Here is a 19,058-nt window from a genome sequence, read left to right as displayed (position 1 = left end):
CTGATGATCTATCCCTCCTAATGAAATGCAGCTCAAAATGAACATAGCTTTTTTGAGGGGGGAGAACAGGGGGCAGTGGAGAGGGCCTGGGAGAGGAGAGGAGGCCTTCTCCAGACCCACCCCAGAGACAGGATACGTTCTCCCATCTCCTGGTGCTAAATCACCCAGGAAACAATTGGTCTAAAATGCTGTGTGCTTGGCTATATTTTGTTTGTATGTTTGTGTTTAGATTGAGCGTGAACTGTGTGTGCGTGTACTGTGTGTGTGTGTGTGTGGTCCCAGCAGAGCGGAGGGGAGCGGAGCGGGGCGGGGCACAGGGTCCTGCTGCTGGATAATTGGCAGTGGGGGCAGCATTGTTGCTGAGAATAATCCTGTCAGCATTATCCTCCTATGTGGCCTTCTTTAATTGCACTTAACATTGCATGCAATCTAGCTGATCCAGAGCTTTCTTTTCAGACCCACCCCCCCCCCCCCACCCCAAACACAAACACACTCACACACCCCCATCCACTCCTCTGAGACCGACTCCTGACACTTCAGAGGTTAAAGGGTCGGGGCAAAGTATTCTTTTACATTTTTCAACTCATTTTTTCGCAGCTTTTTTTGTTTTGTTTTGAAATCCGTGAGACGTACGGTCATTGTGTGTGCGGCGTCCAAACGAACAGAAGGCCAGCCATCCTCAGAAAACGGCTGTGTGTGGCTGAGCTGAGCACTGGACAGCTTGCACGGGGCTGGGTCTAAACAAAACACACACACACACACACACCTGTGGTTTCAGTTTTCCTTCAACTCACAACAGAGCGCGGTGAAACCCTTTCACCGAAACCCCATTCCTCTCCTATTTGGCTGCGGCTTGTTCCTGCTTGGTCCTGTGCTCCGGTACTCCATTCCTCCACAGAGAGACTTTGTAGAGAGGCAGCCAGGCGGCCCACCGTGTGATAGAAACACTGCTCCCTCTCTCACGCCGCCCTGCCTCTGAATTACCCTGCTGGCTCCACTCCCCTTTAGATTTTCCTGAATGAAACTTGCAGAAATCCATTTATGGTCGGCCTGTGAAGCCTTGGCTGTCAGACCGGGGGAGGCTTTAAACCAGAGGTCACCCCCACACTTGTTTAATAGCTACTCAGAGCACCTAAGCAAGAGTGTGTGTGCCCTGACTGCCTATAAATACTGTGGATGGTGGTTGGGCTCGGGTTTAGCTTCCTCTCAGCCGGGGGGGGGGGGGGGGGGGGGCGGGTGAAGGGATGCCTGTGGTCCTTGTGCTGGGACTGCCTCAGAGCGACGGCGTCTTCCTCCTCAGTCGTCCTCAGACCCCCCCCCCCCCCTCCCAGGAGCTGCGGGGACTGATATGGCACGCTGTTAAACCCAACCCGGCCGTTTAGGGGGACTGATGCAGTTCAACTGCCGGTCAGTGGGGGGGGAGCGGCTGGACTCCCTCTCACGGCCATACACCGTGGAGTCAGTCGGTCTGCTGTCTGTCTGTCTGTCTGTCTGTCTGCTGTCTGTCTGTCTGTCTGTCTGTCTGTCTGTCTGTCTGTCTGTCTGTCTGTCTGTCGGTCTGCTGTCTGTCTGTCTGTCTGTCTGTCTGTCTGTCTGTCTGTCTGTCTGTCTGTCTGTCTGTCTGTCTGTCTGTCTGTCTGTCTGTGGCTGTTGGCGTGAAGCCTGTCTGTCTGTTTGCTTGTCTGTCTGTCTGTCTCTGGCTGTTGGTGAGAAACCTGTCTGTCGGTCGGTCGGTCTGTGTGTCGAAGCGAACATGACAGCTGCTGCATGTTTCCTGCTGAACGTATGGCTGACCACATGGAGAATGATGAGCAGGCTGTGGAATCAGCCTCACACACAACGGCCCCTGGGGGACAAGCGATGGAGAAAGAGAGAGAGAGAGAGAGAGAGAGAGACAGAGAGAGAGAGAGAGAGAGAGAGAGGAAGAGAGAGAGAGAGAGAGAGAGAGGAAGAGAGAGAGAGAGAGAGAGAGAGAGGGAGGGAGGCAGGGAGAGAGAGAGAGAGAGAGACAGAGAGAGAGAGAGAGACAGAGGGAGAGGGAGAGGGAGAGAGACAGAGCGCAGGGGGAAAGTCGAGGTAGAAGTTATGAGAGGGAGAATAGACAGGTGGTGGGGGGAGGGAGGGGTGGTGGAGAGATGGTGACTGAGGGGTTGTGTGTGTGTGAGGGGGGGGGGGGGGTTGGGAGGCAGTTATCTCCCTCCACCTGTGAGTGGAGGCAGTAAAGGCCGTCTCCCAGCCCAGGCCCATCACTCTCTGCCAGGCCGTCTCCCAGACTGTGTAGGGTGCCACCAGGGACCTGCCGGCTGGGGCTATAAACTTAATGAAGTTTGACTGAACTCATCAGCTTCTGAGAGCAAGAATCTCCAAGACCAGGAAAGCAGATGTGGACAGACCCGGAGTTTCCGATGCTAGAGGCTCACCCCGAGGTCATTACCCTGGGACAGGAAACCGCAGTGAAAGGGTGGGGTGTATAAGGGGAGCGGATGGGCACCCCACCTGCTAAACCCCCACCCCCCACACACGCACACCACTCTGGACCTCTCACGGACTTGACCCTGCTGGCTCACATGCACACACGTGCGCACTCACATATGCAAACATGGCCCTCCCCCTTCGACTACCTACATGACTCATATGCATAGAGTCTTCTAGAACATATTCGAGCCGTGTATCTGTTGGCTGAATCCTTCCATCTCCTTGCCGGTTTCTGCATGCATCACTCCCATGTTGTCTCTGGAGCATGTGTTTATCAGCCCACACGGTGTGTCTTATAGCGAACAGACATGGCTGCGCGATTGTTGATACGAGCACTCAGCCTCGATTCTGTGTGGCTCCTTCTCACCTCAGCTTTCATTTCGCCCTCTGAGGCGTGTCCGTCTCTCTCTCTCTCTCCCTCTCCCTCTTTCTTCTCGTTCGCCCCCCCCCCAACCCTCCCTCCCCTCCCCCCCCTCCTTCCCAGCCTGGTGGCAGGAGGGAACTTGCCATGCGTTTCACGTCGAAGTCAGAGTGTGTTGCTATGGTGGTTGCTAGGGATTTAGCCTCGAGTGACGCGGGGAGAAAAGGGAGAAGGAGAAGAGAAAAAAAAGGGAATATTAAAGGTGTCCTTCTGAAGCCGGTGCTGTTTGAAGCTGCGAGGAATGAGCAATCACCTCCCTGACGCAGTTATTTTATCTGGCCGTTCATTCTCATGTCTCTGCCTCTTGAAAGGGCCGAATTGATTTTCAAACACACCGAAAGGACGGTCTGCGTAACAGAGCGCGCAACCACTGCAGAGAGACAAAGAGCGAGCCGGCCTCTCGCCGTGCTCGTTCCCCCCGCTCGCCGCATTTCCACGCGGCCGGGGCCGGGGCGTTCCGCTCCGTGCGCCCCGGCGCTTTCTGCCTCCCCGTGTGCGTCCGTCCCCCGGGCCGTCTGAAGATGCACGTAGTTGCGCACAAGCCACCGTGCAGGGCGCAGATTGACCTCATCCCACCAAGATGGCGGCGCTGCTAATGTGCTTTCCTCACCTCCCTAATGGAACGCTTTCCTCAAGGCTCCGGCTCCTGATGGTGCACTGGGAGAACGTCCTTGGCAGTTGGAGGGGGGGGGAGATAATTGACCATGTGGAGGTGGCGGGTGGGGGGGTGAGCTGGGTGAAAGGGCCGCAGCATTAGCTAACCGGACTCCACAGATGCTAACGCAAAGGGGAAACCTGGTCAGCATAAAGATTCTTTAGGATTACAGCCCAGGTTTTAGTGGTCTTCTCCGTACTGTATGAATCCCCTCAAGATTCAAACCTCCGCATGTCTGTATGTGCGTATGTTTGTACGTACGTCCGTGCCGGATGTATGTGTTTCCTGTTCCATGGCAGTCCTGTCTTCAGTGACGTCACCTGTAGACTGTGTTCTGGTCCCCTGTGTGGGAGCGTGGCCATGACTAACCATCTCACCAGCTCACACTGTGTCTCCCCCTTCGGTCCCCATCACCCTGTGTCATGTTTCAGAGGAGTGCTGACCTGCAGGAGTCCAGTCCAGGCCCCGGTCCCACGGCAGAGAAAAGCAGGGATCTGCTCAAGACTGAGGTACCCACAGCCTCCTGCACTGTGTTCAGAGACTGGCCTAGCATGCACACAGCCCTATGCACATACACACACCTCCAAACACACACCTAGAACTGCACACGCACACACACACACACACCTCCAAACACACACCTAGTGTAAAGGCCAACCTTCGAGGTAATCTGAATAATGCATGAACTTCTCCTCATCCGCTTAGTCGCTCAAATGCAACGCGGGTGCTCCACTCCTGCCATTGTAATAATGCTGTCCAAAAAGCCCGAGATGGAAGGTAAAACAGCCAGATGTGGAGAAATGATCAGTCCCATTAGCGGTGAGCGGGTCATCCTGTGCCTTCTGATTGTGCGTTCCGTATGCGCCGGACTCTCCCTCCGATTGGGGTGTGCTGCCGTCTGACGCCGCGTCCTCCAGGCTCATTTGGCTGTGGCGGATCAATAGCAGGCTCGAAATGACCAGTTGACACAGGGGCTGGAGGCCTGTGGAGGCCCTGCCCTGCCTGTCATCCCCGCCCCGCCCCTCGGCCCCCCCAACACCACCACCACTCCCTCCACCCCCGTCCCCATCACCCACCCCCTTCCCTCCACCCCCATGTCTCCCTCCCCTCCTCTCTGGGTCTGCAGTAGCTCGCTACCTCAGGCAGCCCTAGTTAGCCCGGGGAAGAAAGAGCCACAACCTCCGATCAATAACTTTAGTCTTGTCTGCCTAATTGCTCAATGGTTGACATTGGCGCCGGGCTATATGTAAGTGCACGTTCCCTGAGTGATCGGCTTTGCCTCTCTCTCTCTCTCTCTCTCTCTCTCTCTCTCTCTCTCTCTCTCTCTCTCTCTCTCTCTCTCTCTCTCTCTCTCTCTCTCTCTCTCTCTCTCTCTCTCCCGCCTGCTGTTGGGTTCATGCTCTGGCCCTCTCTCCTCTCCCATCCTTCTCCCCCCAACGTTGGTCTGCTCTGTGCGCCGAACCCTGACCCTCCGCACCCCCGCACCCCCCCCCAGCTGGCGCATCGGGACGCCACCATCCAGAAGCTCCGGCGAGATGTCCTGCTCTCTCACCAGGCCCGCGACTCCCAGAGTGCTCAGGTAAATATCCGGGATTAGCGACCAACGGGAAGATTAGCCCGTCTCTCAGCGCCGGCGGCCATGCCAACGAGCAGGAGGAGATGAACTGGGACGGTTTGGGGTTTGTGAGCAGCTTATGATATGGTGGTCCCACGCGTATGCGTTGGAGGGGGAGGTGGAGAGGGACGCTATTGATTGTGCTCATTGTGAATGATGTGAATAGATAAATGCGTGAGAGTGCATATATATTACGCAATTATCCACTCAGGTGCTATGTAAAAAGGAAGGGGGAACAAAAAAAAACGCTGAATAAATATGAAATATGCCTGCATCAGCGTCGGACTTGCGTCTCCTCGGCGTTGGTCGTTGGCGATGATAATTGGGCTGCCGTGTTTGCCGTGGCTCTGATGAGAAGAGGTATTGTGATAGCGCTTCTCAGGGCGGCATTTAAATGGGCTATTGATCAGCGAGAGGCTCTGGGGCTGCTAACCAAAACACCGGCTCTTCCTGCCCGCCACTCGCATACATTTGCCGTCTTTGTTTTTAGCGTCATGTTTCCCCCCCCAAAAAAGGAAAAATAAATCGTTCAAAAACCAAACGACGCATCTGTCATCCGCGCCGCTTAACCTACGAAACACATTCGGCATGCCGCCTCTGTAGTTTCTTTCCAGTTGTAGTGTGCTAATGTCATGATTTAAATGAAGTATTGATCAGTTTAGGAGGGGAGAATAGAGAGAGAGAGGGAGCGATTGTGAGGCAAAGAAAGCAAGACCAGGGTTATCGGTGTGGATCGCACACAGAAAGAGAGAGCCCCAGCAAGAGCCAGGCTTTTTTGGGGGGCATTGTGAGACACATATCCCCGCTTCATCTTCTCCTCTCATGGAGGAATTATCAGGGCAGACTCCACTTGCTCTTCTGAGAGGAACTCTGGATGTGCAGGCGGCTGAAAGGCTTTTGAAGAAGGACAGAAGGACAGAGATGGCAAGCGGAATGGTCTCGGTGGATTTGGAGATTTTTGGCCGGCCCGTATGCAGATGTGTGATTAATGGTGGGTCTGAACAGCTGTCTGGGCCTCCATCTTGTCTGTGTGTCTTTCCTCCTGCGACGGCGCTTCAGCATCAGAGATTCAGCGGGCGCTGTCCAACAGGACCGGGACCCGGGGTCTGTCCTCTCTCTCTCTTTCTGTCCTCTCTATTCCTCTCCTTCTGCTCTCTCCTCCCCCCCTCTCTCTCTCTCTCTCTCTCTCTTATGATTTAACAGGTGACGGTGTTGTGCTAATTAGAGGGTGTTTATTATTGTTAGTGTGGTGGGCAGATCCTCTGGCCAGACAGCCAGAGACGGCAGACTGTCTAATAGCAGCACTCACCGTTCCACAGTTCCTTTGGTTCAATGTTTATGAGAAATGCATAGTATAGCTTGAAAGCAATCTGAAACGGTCATTTGGCATGTGTTTTAGTTTTCATGTTGTTTAGTATACGTCATTCGTGTCATTCCTCCATGACAAAGAAACACTTGGTTTTTGAAACACTCCAATTGTTAAAGCACTTTTTTTTTTTACATTTCAGCATTTATTTCTAGATTTGGGTTTTTATCAAGCTTTGAAAATGTTCCTCTGAATTTTGTTGATGCAATACCAGATTAAATCACTGAAATCAAAGTCGTCGTTAGTAATTAAACTATTCCGATATTGGCGTGGTCAAAATTCAACAGTTTATTGAACCACTATTGACTCAACTATTGTGCAGAAGGTCAAAAACAGGCTCTGTTTGTTGTATCATGTCGAAATAATGCACAAATGGCAACTATTTCCATAGGATACTGGTGTTTCGTTGGACTGATTTGTCATGCGACAATTCATCCTGGTGCTTTCTACTTGGTCAGAAGCACGGCTGGACCGGGTCCGGGGGTCTGTGGGTTCTCCTCTTGGGGTAGTGCCCAGGGGCGTCCCAGCCTCGGGCTGACAGACAGCCGGGGCAGGCTGAAGGGAGAGCAGAGCCTCTTTGTATGGGATTGATTTTCTCCTCCTCTGCTGCCCTGCCTTCTTTTGTTGCTCGGCTAGCTGGACGTCCACGAGCGGAGGATCTCTCAGCTGCAGACGGAGCTGCAGGAGAGCCAGCTGGAGCTCCAGCGAGGACGCGGGCGGGCGGGCCAGCTTCAGAGGGACCTGCAGACGCACGCCCAGCAGGCTGAGGAGCTCGGCTCTCAGGTATGGAGATCACGGCGAGGCCCAGGCTTTCTCAGGCCTCGGGCCCCTTTCCCTGCTAGCGAGCCCTGGATCAGACAGGATGCTTAGTTTCGGCATGTGTCTCCAGCATGTCTGCTTGGAAAACAAGGACCAGGGAAGACCAGGGGAAACAATGATTTAGCTGTAAATACACGTTTGTTGAATAAAGTGCCATCACGATGTGCCATCATGTTCATTTGGCTTCCATTCATTTACATTCATATGAATTCCTATGTGGTTGTCCTAAAGCTTAGTACTAATACTATTCACCCTGTGCTATAGTATATTTTATAGTAACCAGGATTTCCTATTGATTTGATGTGTTTTCAGAACTTTCATGGGCACCTTGTGTCTGACAGTGCAGGGCAGTGTTTATGTTAGCTACTGTACTCTATGTGAAACAGAGCTAACCTGGGCTCATTTGACCATGGAGTTCAGTGGAAGTTTAGTTGATCAGAAAAGACAGCCAGTCAGACAGAAAGACCAGTGTTCACGCACACACACAGGCAACCGCACACATATCTACACAAACACATACTCTCACACACACGCACACACACGCACAATGCTTTCAGACAGTCAGAAGGACAGATAGATGTGTCAGTGAGCCAGGCAGAGTAACTGCAGACCAGTGATGATGGTTATTAGAATGAAAATCACTCCAGAATGTTCCCACTGCTGCTGCCGAGGGAGGAACTACTGACCAATCAGATCGAGACTGCCGGTTGTCAGTACTCGTGTCACCTGTCGCTATGCCTGTGGGCAGATTCTTCCCCGTAAGCTGGGGGGATCCACAGCAGCGAGCTGCTCCACCAAGCTCATTGTGATTGTGATCTCAGTCACTCTTCCTGTCGGTACTGTCTCTGTGCAGTGTGACTCGCACCACTGTCCCCCCCTCCTCTCTCTCTGTCCTTCTCTCTTTCCCTTTGTCTCTCTCCCTCTCTTTCTCTCTCTCTCTCTCTCTCTCTCTCTCTCCATCTCTCTTTTTTCCCCACCCTTTCTCCCCATGTATTTCTCTCTTTGTCTCTCACTTTGTTTCTTACACACACAGACACACTCTCTCAATCTCTCTTTGTCTCTCTCAATCTCTCTTTGTCTCTCTCTCTCTCTCTCTCTCTCTCTCTCTCTCTCTCTCTCTCTCTCTCTCGTCGTTGCCTGTCTTTGAACTCCCATCTCCCCTTTGGCTGTTGTTCTGCGCGTTCTTGGTTCTCAGACATAGCGTGTATGGCATTATTCGTTTCTCTTTAGAATCCATATGGACTTATGTATGAAGTGTCTGGATTATATCCTTGATCGTCCCACGACACAAGGTTTTGTGTGCTGCACAGGAGAATAGGTCTTTATGGGTTCTGGGAAAGAGCCGCACGCTGGATCAAACAGGTCAGAGAGGGTTTAGACAATGGAGCCTCTAAGGCAGAGGTCTTCAACCCTGGTCCTCAGGGACCCCCTGTCATGCATGTTTGAGATGTTTCCCTGCTCCAACACACCTGATTCAAATGAATGGCTCGTTAACAGGCCTCAGCTTAACGAAATAACGACCCATTCATTTGAATCAGGTGTGTTGGAGCAGGGAAACATCTAAACCGTGCAGGACAGGGGGTCCCTGAGGACCAGGGTTGAAGACCTCTGCTTTTAGGGAGACATGCAGGCTCCACACAGGAATAGCTGGGTGTGTCCAGGTGATATGTCGGTGACTGATGCTGGATGTTGGTCTGGCTGCAGTGCCCTGTCGCACCAGCGGGGGCAGTGTGTGCGGACTCTGATACCACGGCCTGTCTTTGTCCCCCCCCCAGCTCGCCCAGGTCAGGGGGCGTCTGGTGCAGGTGGAGGGGGAGAATGAGGCCCTGGCGGCGTGCAGGAGGGCGCAAGGAGCCGAGGTGAGACCATGGGCCCCGCCCGCTTCACCCCCCCCCCCCCCTCGCATCCACCCTGGCCTCCGTCACACACTCAAGAACACAGGGGTCCATCTCTGCAAAACACACACACACACACACTCTCTCTCATAATACGACCCATCCACCAGTACAACAGAGACACACACACACATAAACCATAGTTTATCTCTGTTGTCAATGCTTCTTATCTAATAGATGTATGTTTGTGCTCTAATCTAGTATACTAATGAATGCTAATGAAGTCTAAACATAAATTCATTGCTACCGGGAGCCAGGGCTCCATGTCTGTTTAGTGCAACCAGGAGATCGTGTAGTTCATCACAACTAACAGGGTTTCTCTGTCTGGGTGTGCATACTCCAGTTCCTTTTCAACTGTGTGTGTGTGTGTGTGTGTGTGTATGCTCGCCTCTTTGTGCGCCTATCTGTTTTTCATGTGCTCCTCTCTCAATGAACCAGGGTAGACAGATCCTCTCAGGAAGATACTGCTCTCTCTTTCTCTCTCTCTCTTTCCCGCTCCCCCCACCCCCCTACCCCGCTCTCCCTCTCCTCCTCCCTCTCTCCTCCTTCTCTCTGGGGAGTCGAGGAGTACGGATCAGTTGAACAGGCCTGGGTGTGTGTCTGGTCTGGGCTGCTGTGGCGTTGGGAGCGAGGGCTAGGAGTGCCCCTCGAACCTGTCGGAGACGGATCCCCTCCAGTGGGAGAGAGGTCTCACCATGTGACACCATCACTGTCCCAGCTAGCAGAGAGAGCTGCACCCCCCAATGCTGCAACCGTTGTCTAACACAGCCTGTGTGCGCGTGCGTGCGTGTGTCCCCCCCCCAGTTGGAGAGGCTGACGGCGGAGGTGTGTGTTCTGCAGCGGGCCGGCCAGGGCCGAGCGGGCGCAGAGAGCGCCCTGGCAGAGCGGAGGTGCGAGGAGCTGGAGGGGCAGCTCGCGGCCACCCAGGCCCAGCTCACGGAGAGCCAGGAGCGGGCGCAGGAGGCCCGGAGGAGGGTGAGAGAGTCCACAACGTCCGCCCAGCGTGAACCCCATCTCACCCACACTCAGGTGGACACTAGGGACAGGCCGGCAGTCTCTGGTCGGGCCTGCTCTAGGCTCTTGTATTCAGGTCTCCATTCCACCTCATCAAGCCGTCATGCTCTCCGATCCCCAAACGATGCCACCGCGCCGCTAATGTCCCCGATTCTATCCTATGGGCGGGTGGTTTCGGTTCGTAGCCTCCCTCGAACGGAGCTTCTCAGGAGAGTGCATTCGTATTTCCCCTCTCAGCCCCCTCCAACCCCCAGGATCTTTGTATGTGCACCATTAAGGTTGTGTTTTTTTTTTTTTTCATTTCTTCCCCCAGAACCTAGGTCCCTGCAGGGTGCCATGCTGTAATTCCTGTCATTGTCTTGTAACCTTAAGAGCTTTGTGTGGCGTGGGGACTCTGCGGTCCGGGGCCTCCGTCTGGCCTCCACAGGACTGCTGCGTTCATTCATTTCCTTCCACGCTGTCCCCCGCTACACGCGTGGATACGAAACACTGTATTATTCCCATTCACTGGGAAATGCAGTTATTTATTTTTTGTGTCTCCGTATGTTTTCGTCCGTGTGTAAATGTGTGTGTTTCCCTTTTTCGCGCGCGCGTGTGTTTTGCGCGTGTGCGTCGTTTGTCTGCGGCCGCTCTCCGTGTCAACCTTTGTTGACTTTGTCTCTCGTGTGTGTGAAGCGGTGCTCTCTGCTTTAATGACGCATATATCCTACCTCCAGCCACAGCCTAATCCCAGCCCTACAGCCTCAGGAGGGGCGGGGGGGGGGGGGGGGGGGGAGGGGAGAAAGAGACGCTTCAGCGAGAGTCTACTGGGAGCCTAAGGAGTCTGACGTGCAATGCCCTCACATTAACAAGCCCACAGGACGCATACACACTCAGCCCTCCTCAGACGTCTCTGATACCCGCTCTTGTTGAAAGCAAATGTTGTACAGGACATACATTCATTTGCTTTTCCACTGTTGTGCTTCTTCAGTATTAATCGGCCACAGTATCCACAGTAGGGAACACGCTTTAGTATGGATCAGCCACTACTTTTATTTGGATTGTTTACATTCATGATGTCCCTGTGGTTGTGCAGGCAGAGGAGCAGAGCCAGTTGATGCAGGCAGAGTTATCCACCCTGACAGCCCAGCACAGCGGCGTCATCCAGCAGGTACACCACCACAACCCTACCACAACACAACCACAACACCACCACAACACTACCACAACACTACCACAACCCAACCACAGCACTACCACAACACAACCACAACACCACCACAACACTACCACAACACTACCACAACACCACCACAACCCTACCACAACACCACCACAACACTACCACAGCCCCACCACAACACCACCACAACCTTACCTTTACATTACCTTATACTACCTTACATGTAGTTACTCCAAAAGGATTCCTGTCCAAACTGTAGGGTGTTAAATATTATAGCCAAACAACCAAAACAAATTCCCCTATGGTTTAAAGGAAGATGGGAAACAGTCTATTAACATGAACCAAATAATGCCAATACAAACATCATTATAGTTATTTGACTGTATGGGTTAAATCAGAGCATGAATGGTCAAATTAAGGTAAAATGAAATATACATAACATTGCAAATGAATTAAATCAATTACAAGCCAAACATGTTACAAAATGAAGGTTAACTCTTACCTACGCTACCATGATTTTTGTAAATCAGAGAGACAGCAAGAGGTGAGCAAAGATAATGAGTACAAGGACAAGCCAGAGCTGAGGAGAAGGTCTCAGGAGATCAAGAATCCACAGAACAATGCTTCACCGTTCCCCGTATACACAAGAACAACCAATCAGACCAAATCTTGACCCTCACTTATCATGATATGACTAGCAATGCTACAGTAGGTTACACGATGGGGTGTGAGAGCCATCAAGTTGAGACCCTGTCGAGCAACTCCAGAATATAGCATATGAGAGGTGGGGGCAGGTTGACACCCAGCCTTACAACACACCAAGCACACACCACACACCACCAACACCACACACACCAACACCAACCGCACACACCACCCACACCACACACCAACAGCAACGCCACACACACCAACACCAGTCTCAATTCAGTTGGTTTGAAACATGTATGGACAGCTGGTAGGACTGTAACAACCCTGCTTCTCACATCCCTACCACACACACACACACACACACTCCTTGGGGTCTCTCTCAGCCACTCCTGTGGAGATGACAGAGGTGCGGGGGTCTGAGTGAGCGTGCCACCCCCCCTCGGCGTCACCATCCGGGGGTTAATTAGCCCCTGCCAGACCCCTAGCTCCAGCCAGCCCCAGGTGTAAATAATTGGGAGTCCGAATGGTTTCCCCTGTAGCAGGCCTGTGGACCTGCCTGCTGTCGCCACCTGCCCCCCTCCCAGCACCAGACCGTTAGGACTAGGACGGCGAATGATTGCTAATAAAACATTTGATTGAGAGGGGAACAGAGTGAGAACCATAAACAGGCTGGATTCTGCCCTTTAATTTGGCCATCTCCCGAGAATTGGTTTTGCTGTGCCGCAGAGCGAGTCCCACACACAAGCAGTTAGTTTGCCCTAGAACTGGAATTTAATTTAGATTCTGTGTGTGTGTCTGTCTGTGTGTTTGTGTGTAAATGTGAATTTCTATGTTTGCTGGTGATGGCGTCTGTGTGTGTGTGTGTGTGTGTGTGTTTCTCTGAGCTGAGAGTTTTTGACGATGTTTCCCTGCTCAGTTGTGCTACTACAGATAGGGAAAGTAAAACAATCATTTCATACCGCAGAGAACATTACCATAGCGCTGCCAAGATGGCCACTGCAGAGCTGTGCAGAGTGCATTCCAGAAGCCCGGCCAGCCTCTCTGCTGCTTCCCCTCACTTTCCCCTGAGTCACTCAGTCAAGATGCTCCATGGCACGTATGCTCCACGGCGTGGTGAGATCATGTAGGAAGGCTAACATGGATATGTAGTTTCCCTGCGGAGCTAAGCTGGTGGGTACAGACAGGCTATGGGGTCGGTTGGACGGTTGGATGTGGCCTGGAGGATGTGTGGGGGGTGTTAGGGGTGCGTGGCTGGTGTGGAATGCCGACTTGAAGGGACCGAGGATGGGTCGGTCGGCTCTTGTGGAGCTGTGAAGAAGGTAGGTTGGGTGAGGGCGTTGTTGGCGGATGCAGTACGGGAGCGATCGGATTAACGTTGCGTGGGGCGCGGCGCCGCCTATTTTCGCCCGTGCGTTCGGGCGGGCGGGCGGGCGGGCTGTCGGGGGGGGCGTGGGGAGGTTGGTAGGAGCGCTGCTTTCGGGGCTGTGAGGGTTGGGGGGGGCGGGGTGGAGGGAGGGGGGAGGGGGGCAGGTTCCTGATGAAAGCTATGAGCAGGAACATATATCAGCGCTCCGGGCCTGCACTAATAAAAGGCCTGCCAGGGTAGAGCTCCTCTCCTTCTGGGAGCAGGGACGCTTTCTTTACTGCCGTTCTGACAGCAAGATAAAGTACTCGTCCAATTAGAAAAATATTTGGTCACATACCTACCTACACAACGCTGGCTTGATCAGGAATCCCGGCTATTTATATTGCATGTTTTCCTATCATTGTTTATCTACATTTGACTGGGCACCCAAAGCCTAGTGTTGATGCACCATTTACAATGCAGTGATGAAGTGAGGGTGTCTCCCAGGGTGTTTTAATGAAGGCAGGGCTTGGAGGCAGGGAAGTGCTTTAGAATGGTATTGGAGCTCGAATTTAGCATTGAGGCTGAGGCTACATTGTGTTGTTGTGTGTGTGTGTGTGTAGGTGTTGTGTGTGTGTGTGTGTGCGTGTTTGTGTCGAAGCGATGCATGTAAGTCCCTGTCACTTGTCCGTACCCCACACAGTCATGTGTATATACTTCATTAGTAATCTCTGCTCCTCGTCCCCATCTCTGTTTAAGACTACCAGAGATGTTGTTGTTTTTTTTGTTGTCCTACCCCCCCCCCCCCCCTCCCAAAGTGCATTAAAATTAAATTCTCTCTTGTTGTTGTGAAAAGAGGCACACGTAAAAAATAATTGGATGTGGAAGAGAACAAAGGGCTGGTTCCCATTCCCTCCTTGCTCAGCCCAGCCCGGCGCTAATACCAAGCTAGCCGCATTGTTCTGCTGTCTGCAGCCATCCCCCTAGCCAGACACTCAGCTCTGGAGAAGTCACTTTTAATGTCTGATAATCAAGGTGAATTTTCAAAAAGCTGCCATTTTCAAATGATGGCGTATATATTATGTGGAGCTGGGAGTTCAGGAGGGGCGGGGCCTCGTGCGGCGAGGGAGCGAGCCACGGCCATGCACAGTGGAAGAGAGACACCTAATGGCCGAGGGAGGGACTGCGGGCACGTTCTGGCTCTGGCTGGAGTGGATGGAGCAGGGTGGGCAATTAGCAGGTCCCGGCCGTTCTTGTGCTGTTTTAGGGGGCAATCTGCTTTGTCTGTGCCAGTGTGTGGGCTTTTGTTCTGAAGTTGAACGTCAGCCGCACACGTTTATGTAGGTGGTTTTAAGAAACATCGTTTTTCTCCCATTGAACCTGGTTGTGTCCACCGCGCAGCCCTTCCTCGAACGCGGTAGCTGGTGTTTTTACCATACGCGGAGCGGAGCGAGGGGGAATGCATTTCCGCGGTCGCTGGTTAGCCTCTGTCTAGCGCGGCAAAGATGGAGGCTGCAGGGGTGCGTTGTGGGGAGAGAGACGGAGGAGAGCCGAGCGGGGGAGCTCCATTCCTCTAGCGCGGTGCAGGGGCTCATCGTCCGTCCCCCCCCGCCCCACCCCTGTCTTCCCCCCTCCTCCCTCCCTCCCTCCCTCCCCCCACCTCCCCCGGCCCGGAGACGCTCTAAGGTATGATTATTTCTCCTCCGCTCCGCCGCACCATATATCCCCGGCCCGCACCACCCCTCGCTGCTGTCATCCTTCACGCCGCCGCTGCGCCCCGGCTGCGGCACTGCGCATTTCCAGCCCTAGGTTTAGGAGGTTGAATATATGCGGCGCGTAGAACGTATTAAGTGTATATTTATTTTCTGCGTTGGTGATTTAGTGGTGTTTCCGTGGCTAGGGGTGGGTGTGGGTGTGGGGGGAGGGAGGGAAGAGGCCCGCGGTGGATCTTAACAAACATGACTGCTGCGCTATGCACTCACCTCCAAGGCTTTTGACTCACCGGAGACACCGAATGATACCGCCGAAAGAGCGGCCGGGCTTGGAGCTCATGCTGCGTGTGTAAATGACCTTCCTCGTGTCAGTGCTGTTTGGTGCTGGCCAGGCTGGAGCTGTGCTGGTGGTTAGGTAGCGTCACCTGGTGGTGAGGCTGTGTTGCCGTTTAGCCGTCCTGTTGGGACCACTGGGATTGTCTGGGCCCATCCACCTGTGTTCAAACACCCCCCCTATGGAGTCCTTCCTGCCACTATCACCCCCTCCCCACGCACGCACACACACCACGCTTCCCACCCCCCCCCCCCTACACACACACAGACACATACACACACACCCGCGCACACACGGAGTGAGATAGAGCCACGCAAAAAAGTTCAGAAATAAAAACACTAATACAACACACGCACGGTTGATGGAAGCCTGAAATCACCATTACACTGGGGGGGAAGTAGATCTAATCCCATGAAACAGGAGGTTCTGATGTATTCTGAGCTTGGAGCCGTGTGGCGTGAGGCTCCCTCTTTGAGACCAGCGCTGAGGAGAGGAGCGGAAAAAAAGCGGATACACAAAAAGAAAATAACTTCTTTCTTTTTTTCTGAAGTAAATGCCAGCGTAAAAGCTTTTGGTCCGCTGTGTCTGGTTTTGTCATTGATTAGCTCAGCTATGTGGGTTTGTTTTAAGATTTCTGTCCTCAAACGAATAACTTAATGCACCACAAGAGAAAGATGGTGGGGGGAAAGGAAGAAAAGATAAAGCCAGCCTCTTTCTCTACCGTTCATGAAAGCTTACGTCCTGTTCCTTTAGAACCAGAGAGTGTGTGGGTGTGTGTGTGTGTGTGTGTGTGTGTGTGTGTGTGCATGCATGAGTCTCTGTAAACCTCCTCAGCGTAAAAGTATTTTTTAATGGAACTCTCTATTGTTGACGGTGAAGCTCAGTTCAGTGTCTGCCCGTCTTGCTGCCAGTATTTCCGTACAGGGTGCACATTAAAACCCCCTCAGATATAATCCCCTCCGCAGTCCAAATGTACTCTACCTCCTTACACCATATCCTTACGACCCCTTTCTATTCATCAACAACTGGCGACATCTATTGTCAAGCGGCTTTGCCGCGTTGTAAAGTCTTGAGAACACTGCAATGCACTTGCCCGGTCGTATAATGGTGAACCGTATCGGAAAATGTCCTCGCGATTGGTGTGTGTGTTTATTAGGGTTGTTAAGAGGATGTGTGTGTGTGTGTGTGTGTGTGTGGCAGAGAGAGTTTGTGTTTGCCTCGCTCACGGGCTCTGGACCTGATGTCTGGCGCCTGTCCTCCGCATGTAGTACACCAATAAAGCAGTCCCGACGCTTGAGGTGAGGGGACGGCAAAGAGCGCCATGTCTGATCCGGTTCACGACTGTGTCGTTGGGTCTCCTGGCCGTGGTGCAGTAGCAGTCCTCGGCATGGCCTTGGCTGCTCTCAGACGTGGCGCAGGAGGAAGAGAGACGGGGGTCGCCGTGGGCGAGGGGTGAAGGGACTAGCTGCGAGTGTGGATGGGGAGGGAGGCTCAGCCAGCCTGGAGTGGCAGAGCGAGCCTGGCCCGGCGCCAGCCTGGGCAGCTTGCCCACAAGGAGGCAGTGTGTGGCCAACGCTCTGCCCCAGATCTAAAGGAACAGACAGGATGGAAGGAAGGATTCCACCCTCCTGTTGAGAACGAGAGGGAGAGAGATGGGTTTGACTGATGTAGAAGGGTGCCATGTCATTCTAAGTCTCTGTGACTGTGTGTGTGTGTGTGTTACAGGCTGTTTAAGGATCCAGTACAGGGCTAGTAGGCAGATTCTGCCCCCCCAAAGCTGGAGAACACAAACAGATACACCTGCAGACAGACAGACAGACAGACAGACAGACACGTTCATCACCACTTCTCCAGTGGGGGATTGTTCCTCCAGCTCAGCCACATTTGCAGCCTTCTATGTTCTCTGTGTCAATGCCTAAGTTAACACCCACTTCACGGACTGGAAACACTATCTAGCCATTACACAGGCCCGCTGTTGGAACACTGTTTGCTTTTCAAAACCTTATCCCTCTCTCTCCTGCACTTTGTGTCTTCAGAATATTTTGCCTGTCCTGTAGCAGTTCCGCATGGCAAGCGGGACTAATATAATCTGACTGTCTAAATTCTAATTTATACTGTCAGGATAAAATAAATAGTCTGCAGTTAATTCTGGGGAGCCGGCTCCTGGCTGGGCCGGTGATTTATGAAGTGTGCGTCGGCATGCCGCCATGCATTTTTCTTAATTTATTTCTAATCTGTGTTTCAATTAATTCTCCTCGAAATGTCTCAATGGTGTCAGAGATGCGTGTGTGTTGCTGGGTGGGGTTGGTGAGGTTGTGGGTGGGGGGCTGGGGGGTGGGGGGGTGGGGGGAGGGGCAGACAGACAAGACCAGTCTTACTGCCCCTTCCCATGTGGCTGTCTGTCAGTGGCTGTCTGTCTGTGTCGATGTGTCTGTGTGCAGGTCTGTCTGTGTGTCTGCAGGTGTGTCTGTTTGTGTTCTCCAGCTTGTGTTTCCTGTCTGGTGGCTCTGCGGAGGCTCTTGGTGTTCCTCCATCCTGCTGGGAAATCAGGCGTCTGATTTTTGCATCTTGGTGTTGGACAGATTGTATTTGTGCGTGGTCAGCCCTGCATGCAGTAGGCCAGGGCTGCTCCAGCAGAGGAAGAGGGAGCAGGCCCCGGTCTCAGTCCCAACTCCAACTTCACCTCCAACCTCAGCCCCTAGCCCCCATCCCCTAGCCCCCTTCCACTAACCTCCAGCCCCCTACCACTAGCCCCCAGCCCCCTTCCACTCGCCCCCAGCCCCCTTCCACTAGCCTCTAGTCCGCAGCCCCCTACCACTCGCCTCCAGCCCCCAGCTCCCTTCCACTAGCCCCCAGCCCCCTTCCACTAGCCCCCAGCCCCCTTCCACTAACCCCCAGCCCCCTACCACCAGCCCCCAGCCCCCTTCCACTAGCCTCCAGCCCCCTTCCACTAGCCTCCAGCCCCCTTCCACTAGCCCCCAGCCCCCTTCCACTAGCCTCTAGTCCCCAGCCCCCTACCACTCGCCTCCAGCCCCCAGCTCCCTTCCACTAGCCCCCAGCCCCCTTCCACTAGCCTCCAGCCCCCAGCCCCCTTCCACTAGCCCCCAGCCCCCTACCACCAGCCCCCAGCCCCCTTCCACTAGCCTCCAGCCCCCTTCCACTAGCCTCCAGCCCCCTTCCACTAGCCTCCAGCCCCCAGCCTTCTTCCACAAGCCCCCAGCCCCCTTCCACTAGCCCCCAGCCCCCTTCCACTAGCCTCTAGTCCCCAGCCCCCTACCACTCGCCTCCAGCCCCCAGCTCCCTTCCACTAGCCCCCAGCCCCCTTCCACTAGCCTCCAGCCCCCAGCCCCCTTCCACTAGCCCCCAGCCCCCTACCACCAGCCCCCAGCCCCCTTCCACTAGCCCCCAGCCCCCTTCCACTAGCCTCCAGCCCCCTTCCACTAGCCTCTAGTCCCCAGCCCCCTACCACTCGCCTCCAGCCCCCAGCTCCCTTCCACTAGCCCCCAGCCCCCTTCCACTAGCCTCCAGCCCCCAGCCCCCTTCCACTAGCCCCCAGCCCCCTACCACCAGCCCCCAGCCCCCTTCCACTAGCCT

At 53.8% G+C, this 19,058-nt stretch overlaps 1 protein-coding gene across 1 annotated transcript in view; it reads left to right on the top strand.

The window, feature by feature from the left end:
- The window catches only part of LOC146247275 (uncharacterized), a 96,060-nt gene that overhangs the window by 66,842 nt on the left and 10,160 nt on the right, over positions 1-19,058 (top strand). The window contains exons 7-12 of the mRNA XM_084682853.1: positions 3,983-4,060; positions 5,047-5,130; positions 7,169-7,315; positions 9,127-9,210; positions 10,051-10,221; positions 11,336-11,410. Of these exons, the coding sequence (XP_084538979.1) occupies positions 3,983-4,060; positions 5,047-5,130; positions 7,169-7,315; positions 9,127-9,210; positions 10,051-10,221; positions 11,336-11,410 (639 nt within the window). The remainder of the gene's footprint in view (positions 1-3,982; positions 4,061-5,046; positions 5,131-7,168; positions 7,316-9,126; positions 9,211-10,050; positions 10,222-11,335; positions 11,411-19,058) is intronic.

Source organism: Hypomesus nipponensis, chromosome 19, assembly GCF_054491055.1.
Source record: "Hypomesus nipponensis isolate SF chromosome 19, ASM5449105v1, whole genome shotgun sequence".
NCBI lineage: Eukaryota > Metazoa > Chordata > Actinopteri > Osmeriformes > Osmeridae > Hypomesus > Hypomesus nipponensis.
Note: the sequence above shows the minus strand (reverse complement) of the source record. Positions and strands in the feature narration are given on the sequence as shown.